This window comes from Pinus tabuliformis, chromosome J (genome assembly GCF_031772625.1).
Source record: "Pinus tabuliformis cultivar Carrire ecotype Pingquan chromosome J, CPIR1, whole genome shotgun sequence".
In the NCBI taxonomy this organism is placed as follows: Eukaryota; Viridiplantae; Streptophyta; class Pinopsida; order Pinales; family Pinaceae; genus Pinus; species Pinus tabuliformis.
Genome location: NC_142295.1, coordinates 608,938,011 through 608,955,611, shown reverse-complemented (window position 1 = coordinate 608,955,611; position 17,601 = coordinate 608,938,011). Strand labels below are relative to the sequence as shown.

At 42.0% G+C, this 17,601-nt stretch overlaps 1 protein-coding gene across 8 annotated transcripts in view; it reads right to left on the bottom strand.

The window, feature by feature from the left end:
* LOC149228437 (Pentatricopeptide repeat (PPR) superfamily protein) overlaps window positions 1–17,601 on the bottom strand; it is a 253,815-nt gene that overhangs the window by 92,368 nt on the left and 143,846 nt on the right. For all 8 annotated transcript variants that reach the window (XM_089378204.1, XM_089378205.1, XM_089378203.1 and 5 more), the window contains one exon: window positions 8,201–8,380. In XM_089378204.1, the coding sequence (XP_089234330.1) occupies window positions 8,201–8,380 (180 nt within the window). The remainder of the gene's footprint in view (window positions 1–8,200; window positions 8,381–17,601) is intronic.

Sequence of the window (17,601 nt, the reverse complement as noted above, 5' to 3'; positions counted from 1 at the left end):
AATCTGAAAAACATTCTCGGATTCCTGTCATATGCCAGGAGGCTCCACTATCTATATACCATACCCCTAATGATGCAGAGCTTGCTACGCAAGCAACTTTTTCTTCCAATCTGGAAGCTAGCATAGAGAAATCGAAATTTCTATCTCTTGTGCAACTTTCTGAAAATCTGCACGAGTCTCTTGACATGGATGCCTCTACATTACGATCTTGACCCATAATTGATTTTCCCTCCCTGTCTCTAATTACTTGCTCTAATACCATGTGAAAATTTCTAAACAGAAATTCTATTACTGCAGCAACTGATTTATTTTACCTACTTATTTTCCAATAAGTTATTTACAAAATCCCTTCAGTAAATATTAAAATAAATTCTACTGGAGATATCACACCATTATACAGAAACAAACACATGCACAAGAACAAACACATCAACACAATTATTTTAGGACAACTGTTCCTGGAAAAAACCCAAATGCGGGAAAATCGGTGCAGCAGAGGAGGATTTTATTAATCAGCTTTCCTTGAGTACAACTAGGGTGCCAAACTGGCTTACCCAACAAAGATAACCACACAACAATAATACCACAAAATTCTTTGGCGCTTCTCTAGCTCAGCGTCAGTCCAGTTGGCCTCTACGCAGCTCCCAGACCCTCTGCGTCAGCACTCTGCCTCACTACATCAGCACTTGGCCTCTCTGCATCACCCACGTAGGCCTTCTAGTCACTGCGCAATCCAACTGCCTCTACGTCTTTCTAATTGGCTCTGATCTCTATGCTAGTCCTCCGGTATTATCCCTGTCTCTCTATTATGTACTCGCTGCCTCTCACTGCAATCCAGTCCATTAGTTCGAATTTCTCAACAAGCCCTGCTCCAGAAATCGAACTGACTGGTCTCTCTCAATATATCTCTAACTCACCCTCAAGTCTTCTCTTATACTTTTCCTGTTGATGAATCAACGGCTGAGATTAAATCCCTAATCAACGGCTAAGATTAAAATAGACTTGATCCTTATCTCTTAGAAGCTTCTCATCCTTATCTTTATTAATACCCATTAATATTTTTATTTTCCTAAGTTGAGACTTAGGAACTCATAAAAATATTAATTATTTTAATAACTCCTCATCTGGATGGAATTTTCCAAAATGATTTCTGGGTCTTGGAGACCTCATGTGCTTTAGCCTCTCCACCAATTTTCATGGCTAGAGCACATCCGATGCTACCCCAAATCAACAAGGGATATTAGACTGGAGGAGAGTTTTCGAGATCCGGGGATTGCAAGGCAGAGAAGATAGAGAGAGTTTCAGAGAGGTAGTGCAGTGCCACGCAGAGGCAACGCAGAGCTTCGGAGGGAGCCTGAGATTCAGCTGGGAAGTCAAATTCCTGAGCCAAAATTCGGGGTGTGAGATCGAAGGGCCAGAGGAGCGAAGTTCTAGACAGCTGGAGATCAGAGGAGGAGGTGATGCAGACCCCAAAGAGGTTGACACAAAGGTTGCGCAGAACCAGTGTTGGGCCAGCCATCCAGAGCCTGGATAAGATTCAGACTGCCCAACAGTGTGAGATTTTTCCCCACTATCTCCTTGTCAGTATTTCTCTATATCAGATTGCTAGTTTAGGCATCTAACGATTTGTACTCAGATTACTATTGCATAATAAATAAAACCCTCAGCTACTGCACCAATTTTCCCACATTGGGTTTTTCTGAGGACATTTGTCCAAAAGCAACAATGTATATGATTGTGTTTATTTCTCTCCAGTGCAGTATTTTAGTTTCCGCAGTATTTTATTTTGCATAGGTTGCAGTGTATGTATTTCAATATTTGCTGTAGAAAACTGCAATTAACTTGTTCAAGTAATTTAACAAGTAGGAGAAATATTATCAATTTGTTGCAGTAGGAATCGGGTAACCGATTTTTCACATGGTATCAAAGCACAAATCGTGAGTAGAAGAGCTCAGTTGCAAAAAGGAAGAAGGAGGTTCGAATTCCTTCCTTGGCAACAATTCGAAACCCTAGAGGCAACAATCCTTGGGCCAAGGAGGTCCAAGTTTTGAAGGAAGATCAATTTCTCTGAGTGAGTCAACAAAGAAATTTGATTTCCAGATCGAAGCTTTCCAAAGGCAGAAGGGAGCAACATATTTTCCTTGCAGAGCAGATCTTCAGCTGGGACACAGATGTTTTTGCAACAGTTGCTGGCAGAATAGCATCAGAGGGAGAGAAGAGCAAATACTGAGGGAATTCCTTCCTCAAAGGACTTCTAGCCAAGAAGTTCGAATATTCTTAGCAAAGCAACAGTAGCTGTGTGCAGGATTTCTCACTCCAAAAGGAAGTGCGAATAACTGGGCAGTAGTTGTGCAAAAGAGAAGAGGAAGGAGTTCAAATTTTTCAAGAGATGGCATCAGCTGGGTTGAGAGATCAAGATTGGTTGGCTGGAGCCTCCAACTATGTGATCTAGAAGGCCAAGATTTCCTACCTTCTAGATGAGCATGATCTCAAGACATATGTCGATAGTGTGGTAGTTGTACCCGCCAATGCAAATCCACTCAAGAAGTACAAGGCTGAGATGGCGAAGACTAAGAGGATCATTCTCGACGGGGTTCGAGATCATGTAGTATCCCATATAGCGGCAAGGATACTGCCCAGCAGATGTGGGAAGCCTTAGCTATGCTATACGAAGGATCTTCTAAGCAGCGGAAGATGTACTTAGAGGAGAGGTTGAGATGCACGAGGATGCAGAAAGGGGAGCATGTAGAGCCCTTCCTTATGAGGCTTAAGGATGTTTAGGACCAGCTGGCTTCAGTAGAGTTGGCGCCCCAGCCCTCAGAGTTTGTACAATTAGCGCTGAATCGCATTTCTGAAGATTGGCAAGTTTTCGTCCAAAGTATCCTGGGCAGAGAAAAACTACCAGATTGAGAACGTTTGAAGGTTGATTTGTAGCACGAGGAAACGAGGCGTGATCTCCTAAAGGCCACCATCATTGGCAATAGCAGTAGTGGGAGGAAGTAGGAGAAGGAAGAGGAGCACGTGGCCCTTGCATCAAAGGGGCAGCAGGAGCAGCGCAGAAGAGAGAAGGATATTTCGAAGATCAAGTGCTTCAGGTGTGGTGAGATGGGCCACTACAGCACTCAGTGTCCTCTCAGAAAGAAGGACAAGGAGGAGAAGCAGGATTAGCAAGTTGCATCCGCTGAGATCGACACGTTGTCCTCCAGAATGGAGGAATAGTTTTCCATGATTACCGAGATGCCTCCAGGGGTGAGGTGGGGTGATCTGGGGCTGTAGCCTAGAGAGCTACAAGATGTGCAAGATTCTTCAGGAGGTCCACCTCTTGAATCAATACCTTACTACAGGAGCCCAAGACAAGCAGTAGCAGGATGGACCAGTGGCAATTGGTGCAGTCAGGTGCCAGAGTGACAGATGCAGTAGCTAGTAGCGGTCAGAGACTGAGCAGCGCAGAGCAGAGTTGTCAGCAGTGCAGTTGGCACAGTGCAAAGTCAACAGTTGCGTAGAGGCTTCAGTGACAACACAGAGGCTAGCAATAGTCAGAACTCGGACAACGGATGCATCATACTAACCACAGTTGGTTCAGTATTTTCGATGTTTTTTCGTTGCAGATGTTGCAGTTGCAGCAGCAACAAATGGGATGGATTGCAATGCAGATGTAGTATTGGCAGTAGTTCAACAGGGCCAGCAGTAGCACAGATGCAGCTCATATCAGAGTTGCGCAGTAGTTGGTAGGCAATAGAACCTGACATCAGCAGCGCAGCAGGAGATGGTGCAAAGACAGAGTGATGCTTTAGTGGGTTGCGGCACTAAAGCACATTCCTCGTTAAGAGGGAGTGTTGATTTCTATAGCATTGATTGTGCTCTAGCCTCGAGATTTTGCAGAGAGGCAAAGACACATGCATTCTCCAATACCCAGAAATCATTTGGAAAAATTCCACCTGGAGATGATTTAATTAAAACAAGTAACTTTTTTAAATGGTTACCTAAGTCTAAACTTAGGAAATCTGGTTAATTAAAGGGTATTAATTAAATCTGGTGCAAATCTTCTAGAAGAAGACGAGGATCAACTCTCAATTAATCTTAGTCGTTGATTATGTTTTAATCTTGGTCGTTGGTGCTCCAACGAGAGATTATAAGGGAGTTCGATTGGCACTTAGAGAACACACTTGTGCAGTTCGATTTTGTTGGGAGGTTGATTTCCTGAGTAGCAGCTATGAGTTGTTGAAAGTGACTTAGTAAAGTCAAAGCAGAGAGAGGGGCAGGGATAATAGACCGAAGGAGAGTTTTCCAGATCCGGAGAGTGCAAGGCAAACAAGACAGAGAGAGGTTCAGAGAGGCAACACAACGCCATGCAGAGGCGGCGCAGAGCTTCAAGGGAGTCCAAGATTTCACTGGGAAGTCGAATTCCTGAGCCAGAAGTCGAGGTGTGAGACCGGAGGGCTAGAGGAGCGAAGTTCCAGACAGCAGGAGATCAGAGGAGGAGGTGACACAGACCCCAAACAGGTTGACGCGAATCCGCGTAGGTTGACGTAGAGGTTGCGCAAAGCCAGCGTGGGGCCAGCCATCCAGAGCCTGGATCAAATTCGGATTGCCCAACAGTGTGAGATTTTTCCTCACTATCTCCTTGTCAGTATTTCTCTGTATCAGATTGCCAGTTTGGGCATCTAACAATTTGTACTCAGATTACTACTGCATAATAAATAAAACCCTTAGTTGTTGCACTGGTTTTCCCACATTGGGTTTTTCGGGGACATTTGTCCAAAAACAACAGTGTATGTGTGTGTTTATTTCTCTCCAGTGCAGTATTTAGTTTCCGCAGTATTTTATTTTGTGTAGGCTGCAATGTATGTATTTCAGTATTTGCCGTAGAAAACTACAAGTAACTTGTTCAAGTAATTTAAAAAGTAGGCAAAATATTATTAGTTTGCTGCAATAGAAATCGGGTAACCGATTTTTCACAATAACTGCTTGTGATATCTTTTTACTTATTAGCTTTGTTACTTATTATTATATGTGTGTATCATCAAACAACTACCAAAACAAGAAGAACAAGAACACAGAATATAGGCTGCAATCCAGGGCCAAAACCTCTCCACTTGAGAGGAAAACCCACAAATCCCTTCTCTTCCTTATAGATTCTTCAATTGACGAATTCCAAGACCTTAAGACTGACTTCAGAACCCTCCAAGACCAAGACCAACCTCTCCGGATGATGTGCTAACCTTGATCCAATCAAACCTAGTCAAATCTCTTCCAGTAGCACTTCTTCGACCTCCAGCTACAGAATTTCGGCCTCCACTGCAGATCTGAAATTTTGGCCCCCCCAGCAGTTGTTGTTGCCACGTGTGAGCTTTGATCTGCCTTCTAAGCCTTCCTTTGACCAACATTTGCCTTTCCCTCACTTCTAGAGCTTGAGGATGACCCTTGGTGACCTTCACTTGACCTACTTGCCTTCTTTTCTCCAAGATCAAACTTGTAGATAGAAACCCTAAATCTATTGCAGAAACCCTAGTCCTCCTTAGCACGTCTGAGAGAGAAATAGCCCAAACAAAGATCTTCTTCGTCCTCTTCCTTCTTCCTTCTTCTTTACTAGAATGAGAGATGAGTGAATGTGTCTTAAGGAGGACGAGTTCCCCCCTATATATAGGCTCTTCAAGGTGGACATGGCTCATCCTTTTAGACAGACTTGCCAGCTGCCAAGCTGGCTTGGTCTTGGAGGGAATCTGGACACTTTTTAAGATAAAAATAATTTTCTTTACAAGTTACAATGTGCCCAATGGGGTCTTCAACTTATGACAATGACTCTTTTGACTTCTTGACCTAGGACAAACCCTAGAAGCACTCAATGGGTGCTTGACCTATAAAATAAAAGACCTTGAGCATGAAACCCATGCTCCAAAAATAATAATAATATTTTTTCTTTCATTTTACACTTTACAAGAATCAAAAGTACATTTCATCATTATGAAGACCGAACCTAGTTACACATTTTTCAACAAAGATAACCCCTTTTGTGATGGGCAATTTAACTTCATCAAGGTCAAAATGTTCTTAGAGAGATTTGTACTTTGATAGGCATGATAAAGATGGAAACTTTGGATAATGAGTGGCAATAGAAGAGGGGTAGAGCTCAAGCTATTATTTGACTTTTACTTGCTTTACATCCTTTGCCATTCCTTTGCATTTGAACATTTGGCTTATGCTCTTTCTCTTTTTACAATTGCATTAACCTCAAATATATACAAACCCTTCGTTTCATAGGACAAGGTCAACAATGAACCAGTGCAAGTGACTACTAACAAACAATCAAAAGATGGGGCAAGGAAATGACGAAAAAGGTTAAGTACGGAAATCATGAAAAGCTACCATCATCGGAGCCTCTTATTTGTGCCCCTAATAGACAATGAAAGAAAGGCCTCAAAGAAGGTCACACTGGACAAGGGGCAAGTGATAACAACCATGGTGAAGCTAAGGAACAAGTGTACAATCAATAGTAGACTATCATCCAATTCAACTTGTGATCCATATTAAAATCCCCTTAAACATTAAATGAAAGCACTTGAATACAAAAATGGTTAATGTACCTCACAATAGATGACTCACCTTCAACGGATGAGCAGGCTAGATAAAATAATGCACTACCCAGTGAGTGGATGAGAGGCATCCAAGATTGGCTATCTATGTATCCGGATAGGACTGCTAGCTGGCAAACCGCCTTATTGGAGAAAATTCTGCTAGGGTTAAAACATATGGGTGGATACCAGTCCCAATCATCCAACCTTTAATTTTCCCTTGCAATTGCCAAGTCAGATCCTTCAAAGGAAACATGCAACTACACCCCTATTGTGCACTACAAAAAGTATATGTCAGTAGGATCACACGATCCTTAAGGCAGGAAACACTCCTAATAGTGTCTTGTAAAAATAGAAACCCATTTCAATTTCAATAAAAGGGGTTATTGTAACAAAAATCCTCTAAGATGCAAGAGTTATGCAATTAGGGTATACTAAAGTTGTGGGGGTTGGCATATGAATTCTTGTTCTTGCCCTCTTCTTCACTCAATGAAGGCTTGATGGGAGATTCTAATCCTAAACTTAGTTGTTTTGGCTGTTTCATCTATCACCTTAGCTCCATATCGCAAAGTCAGAAACATATCAGCATTTGCACCTGCCCTTGCCCAACACGTCTGCAGTTTTGGCTCTTGGCATGGTAGGAGCAGCACTCTTCAACATGATTGTCGGTTGAAAGTGAGGCATACTTATTGAGGTCTCAAGATTGCAACATTGTCTGTGATGGTGCTGCAGACCTGATTTTTCTTATTAGAACATTGATGAGTATTATGATGTTTCATAGCGAGAACTTGTTTGATGTGAAATTTCTCATGCGGCATAGTAATTATGCTTCCAGTACTTCTCATTTGATGTTTCGCTGCATAAATTGGTTCAATGCATATAGTGGATAAGTTATTCATATTTTTTTAATCCCTAAATTGGCACTCATATAGTATTTTCTGATGTGAATGAGCCTTAACTTCCTTGGTTGCAATAAAGCCTTGTCGGTGTCAAAAACTTGGTTAACTTTCCCCCTCTACAATTGGCACTCATGTATTTGAATTGATGAACAATTTTCTAATTCAGCTAGATAAATACTAAATAAAAGCTGAAACGAGATCCTCTACAAATGTATAAGAAAGAAATGGAGATCACATAATTGGAGTACGACCAGCAAATGAGTAAAAAAAGTAATTTAAAAAATAGCATCTAAAGACAAAAGATTGGTGTAGGAAAAATCAGCCACAGCCATGGGCCTTGTGGATTATTTAACTCATAATTGGGAGGCCTGGCAATGCAATCCAAAATTAGTAGAATTAAAGTGCAGAGGGGACGGGAAAGAACAACTTCCCAATTATCGACCACAGCCCATTGGGTCGTTCATTAATACTTCTCCCAAATAATACTACTTTTATTTTGAACATTCTAGCAATCAATTTTGTGTGGCTTCTAAAAGTGTTCCAGTCTGTATAATAATTATGTTTCTTTTTCTATTTCATACTCTTCTTTTCCTAAATAGGAAAACTGCTCCTTCTTATTGCTGGGCATGCAGAGCACTGGACCAACATGACAAGTATTGAATTGATGAAAACAACTAAAAGGAACATAAAGATGAGAAAATAAAGGATTAATAATGAGAAAAGACTTACTCAGAAAGGTGCATCTCATAAATAGCTTTTAAACCATCTAGGCAATCACTTAAACTTGGTCTGAGTCCAACACGCATCTGCATCTGTTGTAAAGTTGGTTGTTGAGTTTCTCCTTTCAGAAGGTGGCAACCATCTTGCCAGATCTTTTTAAGAGATTTAACCACCTTATTAAATTCATCCCTGCAGATTCCACATCACATTATTCATATAGTTCATCCACTATGAACTGGTATGATTCAAAAAACTAAATTCAGTCTGGTTCCTAACAGGTTTCAGAAAAACTAGACAATAATACTTAATGGCTAAGTCGCATGGTTCAGGTTCAGCAATGATTAGGTTCATTTCGAGTTCAAATTTTTTTTATCAGGTTCACCATTAGGTTCATCTAGATTCTATACACATTATATATATATATATATATATACCTTTAAATGAAATATACTTTTAAAATGGTACAAAATCAACATCAATAAAAATTAAAAATACTATCATGGACTTAGTAATTGGAATGATAGATTACAAGCTTGAATTGTAACATGAAGTTATGAGCTTAAACTATGGACCTGGACAATAGCCATGAAGTTTGATGAGGTTCGCCAAACCTCAAGAAAATATATAGGTTCACCGAATTTCAAATTTTCTTGCACATTGCTTATAATCCTAATTCTATAAAAAGCAAAAGTTGGGATTAGAAGATTTTCCCTGACCTAATTTCTGACACTTAAGCCGTACCCCAAATGGAAATGTCTTGCAATATGGAGGAAAACTCATTTCCTGATTACTGAATTTGTAACAGTCAAATTGTCTCCCTAAAAAAGAATGACCAGAGAACATTGCAAAATGCAGATCATTTTCTTGTCACTTAATTCATTCCTGGTTTATACCAAGCAATGAATAACTGTATGCATAACCATCTCTGGGAATAAAATCTCTAGTACTATTTCTTCTATTTTCTTTCTAGAAAGTTATAAGAAACTTCTTTCCAAACCTAGAAACTTATTTGCTTAAGAGGCTTAAAATAGAATTACTGGAAGTCTTGCAGGTTAGTTTTTGTAAGTTGCAGGCGGATTTAGAACTGAACAATCAAATGCGGATTTCACAAGGAAAAATTGATGTGAATGAAATTGCAATTTAGGATAAAAAAACAGATATAGCTCAACTGCATTGCTCCATCTATATGTTCCATCCATTATGATCCAACTGATAATCTATCTTAAGACAGCAGAATTGATAATCTTTAAGTAAATCCTTTAAAACCAAGCAAATGTCAATTTTGAATTTGGAAAGCACATCTCTTTGTGGCTTCCTAAAGGATTCTGGTGCTTTCAGTGTTTACATATTCCTCTGGGTAGAACAGTATAATGGCATTTGATGTCAACGACTGTCTACAAACATAAAAGTTTATATCGGAAATCACCCTGGCATTGCATTGTTAATTTTCTTGAAACTCTGCAACTACTTAGATGAATTACTGAAAACAAGACAACTGAAAACTGAAACCAAATTTACTTTCACCAAGATACAGATTTTCTTAACAAACTATAAGCAGCAGAAAATAATCAAGAGATAAGAACACATGCAAACAAATTGACACGCTTGTTTACCCTGGAAACCGAAAAGGGAAAACCTGCTTTCTTTGTCATGGTATTTTATTGATTGTTCTTGAGCAATTGGATTTATTACAGAGCAATCTTTCTCTGAGAAAGTGTTCTGCTTCTTCTCACTAATCTCAGCTGATACAATTGAACTCGGCCTGCCTTGATCACTGCTTGATCTCGGCCCTCTAGCACGTAACTGTTCCCCTGCTGAATAGCCTTGACTTGCCTGCAAATCCCCTAATCCTGCTCTTTGATCTTTGCACATTGGAAGGTCCTTAATCCTTGCACACTAGGTCCCTATTTCCTAGCACACAAGCCCCTATTCTCTTGCACAAATCTCCTATTTTCTAGCGCACAAGCTCCTATTTCTTAGCGCACTTGTGGCTCCTATTCTCTTGCGTACTTGTGACTTCTATATCTTAGGACACAAGCTCCTCAAATCTGCGCACAATCTCCTAAATCCTTGCGCATTTTTGATCTCCTATGTCTTAGGACACAAGTTCTCAATTTTGCGCTCTCCACAATCAAAGAAGATCCCACAAACTTGTGATTTCCTGTGCCTTTGTCCTCCTCTTTATAGATAATTCGAGCATGCAAGGAGACCCAGCTCAAATTTAGAAGCTCGAGTTCTGATTGCGAGTTAACTAAGAGTGTTACACTTTCTCTCTCCAATCAACACTTGGAGTATTAACTCGTTCTTCCTTCAATCAAGACTAAAGACTAACTCACTCAAACTATAACTGCCACCTAGTTTTGTAGTCAAACTAATGAAGACTCCACTTAACTGAAGCTCCAACTCTACGCATGCCATCTTGATGATTATCCCAATAAACTGGAAATAAATTCATCCTAACTGAAGTCTAGCTCATGAGCTCGCACTCATACTAAGAGAAAGACAAATTGAGGTTGTCACTCGCTAAGGCACAAGCCAAAAGACCTTTACTCACTACATTAACACTCTCTCTTAGCGAGGAAGGTACTTCTGGAAGAACCTCCTCCACCTGGGTTTGTCTCCAACACAACCACATTATCCATTGCTATAGTTGCTCCCTCTGAACTAGAAGAACCCTGCTTCCTACGGCGGAATCTAGTTTGAAGACTTGTTCCTTCCAACCATGCTCCTAGGATCTTGATCCTGAGCATCTAACAATGTCATATCATACCAGCTGAGGCTTCTGGCAATGCATGAAGAATCAATCTTTCTTGCCACCTGCTCCCTCTCAATAACTAACATTGTTCCTACATCCAAGACACTCGCCTTGTACTTCTCCACACTTCCATCTGCTCCATGCTTCACCTTGTACACCCATCGTGAGCCTACGATTGATTTTCTCTCTGGGCGTGGCACAATCTCCCCGACATCATTCTTCGTGATGGACAAAGCTTCCTCCACCATGACATCCTACCAAACTTGCTAAGAGGTTGCCTCCTCATAAAAAGAAGGCTTGGAGTCTATCAATTCAATCATTAGTGCCACGTACCTCATGTATCTTTGTGGTTGTTTACTCTGTCTAAATGCGGTACTGGGAGGTCCAACTCTCTCTTGATCCTCCCTAAACAACTCATTTGCCCACCTGGCTTGAACTCTTCATGTACTGGGAGTCACTGACAAAGTGGCTATCTCCACTCATCCTAGACTCCCCTCCTCATCATCCTATTGGTCAACCCACTTGCCACCTGGCTGAGACTTAATCTGTGATATTGGCTGAGGCTCCTTCTTAGGAGCGAGTAGCTCCTTCTCAAGTACTCTAACATGCTCTCACTCTAAGGACTCCCTCAAAGCTCTGCTCTCCTCAAACCTCACATCTCTACTTTGCACACTTCTTGCCTTCTTGCTCAAGGTTGCACCTGTCTCAACTTCCAACAGGTACGGATTCTTCATCCTCACACCTATTTGCTTCACACATCCAGAAGCTAAGTGCTTGAGGTAAGCCTTACCTCTCCTGAAGATGACATCATAACCTTTATCCTCTAGGGTAGCCATTGAAACAAGATTCTTCTTCAGGCCTGGAACATAGTGGACATCTTTGAGATGGAGAGAAATACCTGACTCACTCTCAAAACTGACAGTACCAACTCTCCTAGTCATGCACTTGCCATCATCTCCTAGCTCAATATGAAACTGCATGTCCTTTTTCAGGTGGCTGAAATTTTCCTTGTTCCCATCGCCCAGTCATATGGAAGAATGCTCCTGAATCAACATACCATATGTTGTTGCTTACTGAGCTTGCCATGCAAGCTATCAATGAGAAATCTTTCTCAAACCGAGAAGAAAACACATCTACCTCAGTTGATGCAGCCACATGATCCTTATTGGACTCCTTCCGATTAGGACACTTAGTGGCATAGTGCCCGAACTCATGGCAACGGAAGCACTTGATCTTGCTTAGATCCTTCTTCTTCTTCTCACCCTTCTCACTGGACTCAGCCTCTCCTTGGCTCTTCTTTCCCTTGGCTTTGCTACCTTTGCCTACCAAGGCAAAGTTCTCCTCGTCCTCTATCAAAGTTGATCTCCTACCTCTTGTCACTCTCCGGATCTCTTCTTAGACACAATCACTCCATAGCCTTTCCCAGCTAGGAATATTCCCTTTGCCACTGACTACATCCTGGAAATTCTCCTAAGACTTATGAAGTCCTAGAAGCACAAGACTCACAAGGTCATTGTCTGCTACAGTCACGCCCACTCCATGTAGTTCATCTCGAACCTGAGTGAACTTTGAAAGATGCGTGATGATGGGCTTTCCTTTGTTCATTTCGATACTTCTTAGCTTCTCCTTCAAGGCAAGCTTCCTGACAACACTAGAACCCTAATACAAATCTAAGATGGATTTCCACATCTCATATGTTGTCTTATTCCCGTGGAGATGAGGGATAATATGGTCTCTAACCCCCTCAAGAATGATCCTCCTCGCCTAGGTGTCATTCTTGTTATGTTGGATCAACTGTTAGGCATCTTGAGGTGGATTTATTTGATTTGCCACAAATTCTAGCACCCCATTATCTTCCAACACCACTGAGATCCGCTCCTTCCATGAGTACAAATTCGAGGTTCCCTCTAAACTGTGATCTGCCCTTAGTCCTAGGAACGTCATGTCGTTATCCAAAGAGCTGCTCTTCAAACTCTAACGCAAGCCTTCTGCTTGATTTGCGTTTTTCACTAACTAGTCATTCTAGTGTTGGCCTTTATATTGATCTTTGCTTTGATACCATGTTAATTTTCTTGATACTCTGCAACTACTTAGATGAACTACTGAAAACAAGGCAGCTGAAAACTGAAACCAAATTTACTTTCACCAAGATACAGAGTTTCTTAACAATCTATAAGCAGCGGAAAATAATCGAGAGATAAAAACACATGCACACAAATTGACATGCTTGCTTAGCAAGGAAACGCAAAAGGGAAACTTGCTTTCTTTGTTGTAGTACTTTATTGATTGTTCTTGAGCAATTGGATTTATTACAAAGCAATATGTCTTTCAGAAAGTCTTTTGCTTCTTCTCACTAATCTCAACTAATACAATTGACCAAGGCCTGCCTTGATCACTGATTGATCGCAGCCCTCTAGCACGCAATTGTTCCCTTGCCGAATAGCCTTGACTAGCCTACAAATCCCCTAATCCTGCTCCTTGATCTTTGCGCACTGGAAGCTCCTTAATCCTTGCGCACTAGGTCCCTATTTCCTAGCACACATGAGCCCCTATTTTCTTGCACAAATCTCCAATTTTCTAGTGCACAAGTCTCTTATTTCTTAGCGCACTTGTGGCTCCTATTCTCTTGAGCACTTGTGACATCATATATCTTAGGACACAAGCTCCTCAAATCTGTGCACAATCTCCTAAATCCTTGCGCACTTGTGATCTACTATTTCTTAGGACACAAGCTCTCAATTCTGCACTCTCCACAATCAAAGAAGATCTCACAAACTTGTGAACAAACTTGTGATTTCCTGCGCCTCTATTCTCCTTTTTATAGACCCCAATTCGAGCATGCAAGGAGACCAAGTTCAAATTTAAAAGCTTGAGTTTTGATTGCGAGTTAATTGAGAGTGTTATTCTTTCTCTTTCCAATCAACACTTGGAGTATTAACTCACTCTTCCTCCAATCAAGACTAAAGACTAACCCCCAAATGAAGAAAATTTGGAACAAACCCTTCAACAAAAAATTACCATTCACTTAACAGATGATTGCCATGTAAAAACCCAAACAACGAAAATTTGATCGGAACAATAAACCCATCAATTGCACAATATCTCATTAAAATATCACAACATGAGGAACAATGAGAAATGCAGCAACAATAACAAAATCCAACTTTATTATATAGAAATATATGCCAATACAACAACGGAAAACGACCCTCCAAACTGAAACAAGAAATCAATCACTACACCTGTGGATTCCGAATGAATCCACCAAGGGGAGATGGGTGCTCGCCCAATCTCTCTAAATCACTTGAGGGCTTGCATCGTGGGGCTATTGCTGAAGTAGAGAACCAACTTATCAAACTACTCCACAAGAAAATACTCAACTCCAATATGTCTCCAAATGACCTCCTCCTCCTCTTTTAGAGATCTGATGGATAGATCTTCAAGCCCCTAGAAGCATCTTATTTTATTATTTTATTATTATTCTAGAAGCTCCTCCATTGACTTTATCTTAAGTGACCTTTTTAAATTTTATTTCACTTATGTCACTTTTGGCCCATTTTCTCTAATTAATTATTTTTCCTTAATTAAATGACTAATTAAAGTCATTTTTAACTAAGGAAGGTTTTCCGGGGTTTCAACCAAGAGATTTCTCTCAAACTATGAGGTATAGCTGCTTAGGAAATTCTCTGTTGGGTAGACCAGTTTCGACACCCAGATTGTACTCTAATATTGCTTAATAAGAAAACTCTCAGATAGCTGCACCGGTTTTCCCGCATTGGGGTTTTCCGGGGACATTAGTCCAAAAATAATGGTGTCATGTGGTGTGTTTGTTCTTGTTTCTTTTAGTTGTTGATTTGTAATATGTTGAGCATGCACTGGTGTTTATTTTCAGTATTTACTTTGTAAATAACTTGTTAAAGAAAAATAACAAGTAGGTGGGAATAAATCAGAAAAAGTGCATGAAGGGTTTCTAAACTAAGTAAACTTAGAAACTTCAACATGGTATTGGAGCGTGATTGCAGATCACAAGAGGACTAAAAGACATCAGTCGAGCGGAGCAATAGCAGCAGAAAACAGTTGTCCCGAGGTGACAAAAGTTGTTTCTAGCAACACAGAAGCCAAGCAGTGTGATGCAGAGCCAGCCAGAGCCACACAAAAGAAGTCGGGAGCTGCGCAGAGCATCAGATAGGTTAGCGTTGCTGACGCAAAGGGCCAGAGAGCTGACGCAGGGCATCCCAGGGTTGACGCAAACCCATCTGGGGTGACGCAAACCCATCGTGAGGCGGAGAGGGGCTGACGCAGTTCACAGAGAGGCAGTTGTTGGAGTCTAGAAGGCTGCAAAAATATTGCAGAGTGGAGCTAGTGAGGTACTGTAGTCAAAACAGTACCTGACAGAGTAGGGCTAGAGGAGTTGTTACCGAGGGTTTCTAGCCGAGGAACTTGGATCAGCAGTGCAGTTACACAAGACAATCAGAGTAGGGGGCATCTCGACAAGCAGCAGAAGGATTTCCACAAGGGAAATCAGGACTCAGAGGGAGTCCAGAAGAGAACTTCCAGACGGGAAGTAGAGACTCAGAGGAGTCGAACAGAAAACTTCCAGGAGGTAAGTAGAGGAGTGTCATGGCACTACACGGGGTAAGAGACTAGGATAGACTGGACGGAGCATCGAACTTCGCAATCTGGAAGGCCAAAATCTTATCTGTACTTGACAGGAATCGTGTCAAGAACTTCGCCTTGAAGGTTATAGCTATCCCAGTCGACCCCAATGATAATGACAAGTATGAAGAGGCGATGGCGAGGGCCAAGTGTATTATCCTCGACGAGGTCAAGGATCATGAGGTACCACATATAGCTGAGAAGGAAACAGCAGTTCAGATGTAGGAGGCTCTCAAGAACCTGTACCAGCATACTTCTGTGCAAAGAAGAATGCTGCCCGAGAACCATCTGAGGTCATATCAGATGAAGAAGGGTCAATTGATTAACACCTTCCTCGGAGGACTGAATGAGATCCGAGACCAGTTGACTACTATAGGAGCGACACCGGATCAAGAGCTTATGGTGAGGACAGCCCTGAATGTTGTCTCAGAATATTGCGAAGTGTTTGTCCAGAGTATCTTGGGCAGAGGGACTCTCCTACCTTGGGACGAGATGTGGGCAGCTCTTCGCCAGGAAGAGATCAGACGGCAGTCGAAGATAGGTAGTAGCAGCAAAGGAATCAGAGTTCAGCAGGAGGAGAAGGATGTGGCCCTAGCATCTAAGGGAAAGTAGGAGAAGCGGAAGAAGAAAGATCTCTCCAAGATCAAGTGCTTCCACTGTAGGGAGATGGGTCATTATGCAACCCAGTGCCCAAGGAAGAAGAAAGGGAGAGTCTTCCGAGACTAAGGCAGTGCCAGCACGGGTAGAGAAGGAAGTTTTTACAGACGATGATTGCGCCATGAGTACACACACGCCACTTGAGCGTAAGTGGGGAGACATCGAGCTGTAGTCAGGTGGACTACAGGCAATGAGGGGCAGGATCCTTGAGGTACCCAGCCTCTTGGATTAGACCTTGCTACGGGAGCCCGACGAGGAGTAGCAGGACTGGTTGATGTGGGTAGAGACGGATGCAGATGGAGAGGCAGAGAGAGCTATAGTGCAGGAGTCCCGAGACAGCGCGAGGCTAGCAGGTTGCAGCAGTGAGAGAGGCACAGGAGTGTTGCAACAGTGCGAGATGCAGGATGCACAGAGAAGTGTGCAACGGTGCGAGATGCAAGGAGTTGCTGCAGCAACGCAGAGGTCGGAGAGGGAGCACTTGTCAGCGGCAGAGGGAGCTTCAGCATCAATGGGTGTTTCTAGCCCAACAGGGAGGTCAATTAGGAGATCAGTTACTTAATGCTCAGTAACTGAGTTGCAGTGTAGCAGTGGGCAACACGATGCAACATGATGAGAGGAGTTGCAGTGCAGATGCAGTGCTGGGAGGAAGGACCAACAGCAGCACAGATGCAGAGGGAGTTGTCGTACAGTGGTAGTGGCAGAACCATGGGCAGCAGTACAAGAGGCAGCAGTGCAGAGGATGTTGGGCAAGAAGGCCTAGCATCAACACAGGTACCAATGGCGGATGATCAAAGTAATATTCATTGAGGAGTATTGCTAGAGCACAGTCCTCGCTAAGAGGGAGTGTTGATTTGGAGTAGCATCGGATGTGCTCTAGCCACGAAATTTGGTGGAGAGGTTGGGGCACATGAGATCTCCAATACCTAGAAAGGGTTTGGGCAGATTCTAAACAGATCGGTAATATTTTTAATAGAGTTCCTAAGTCTAAACTTAGGAAAAATAAAATATTAATGGGTATTAATATAAAACCGGGTTAGAAGGTTCCAAAAGTAATGGATCAAGCCAAATCTAATCTTAGTCGTTGATTAGAGATTTAATCTCGGTCGTTGAAGGACCAACAGGAAAAGTATAAGAGGAGGCTTGAGGGTCAGTTGAAGAATACACCAGAGTGATCAGTCATTCTATTCTCTAGAGCGGGGTTTGCTAAGAGAGATAGAATCAGTGATCGGGAGAGCAGTTGAGGGGCATTGAGTACAGAGAAACAGAGAAGGCAGAGATTGTGCCGGGAGAGCAGCGCAACAACCAAGGAGAGCGACGCAGAGCCAGCAAGGGCTCACGCAGG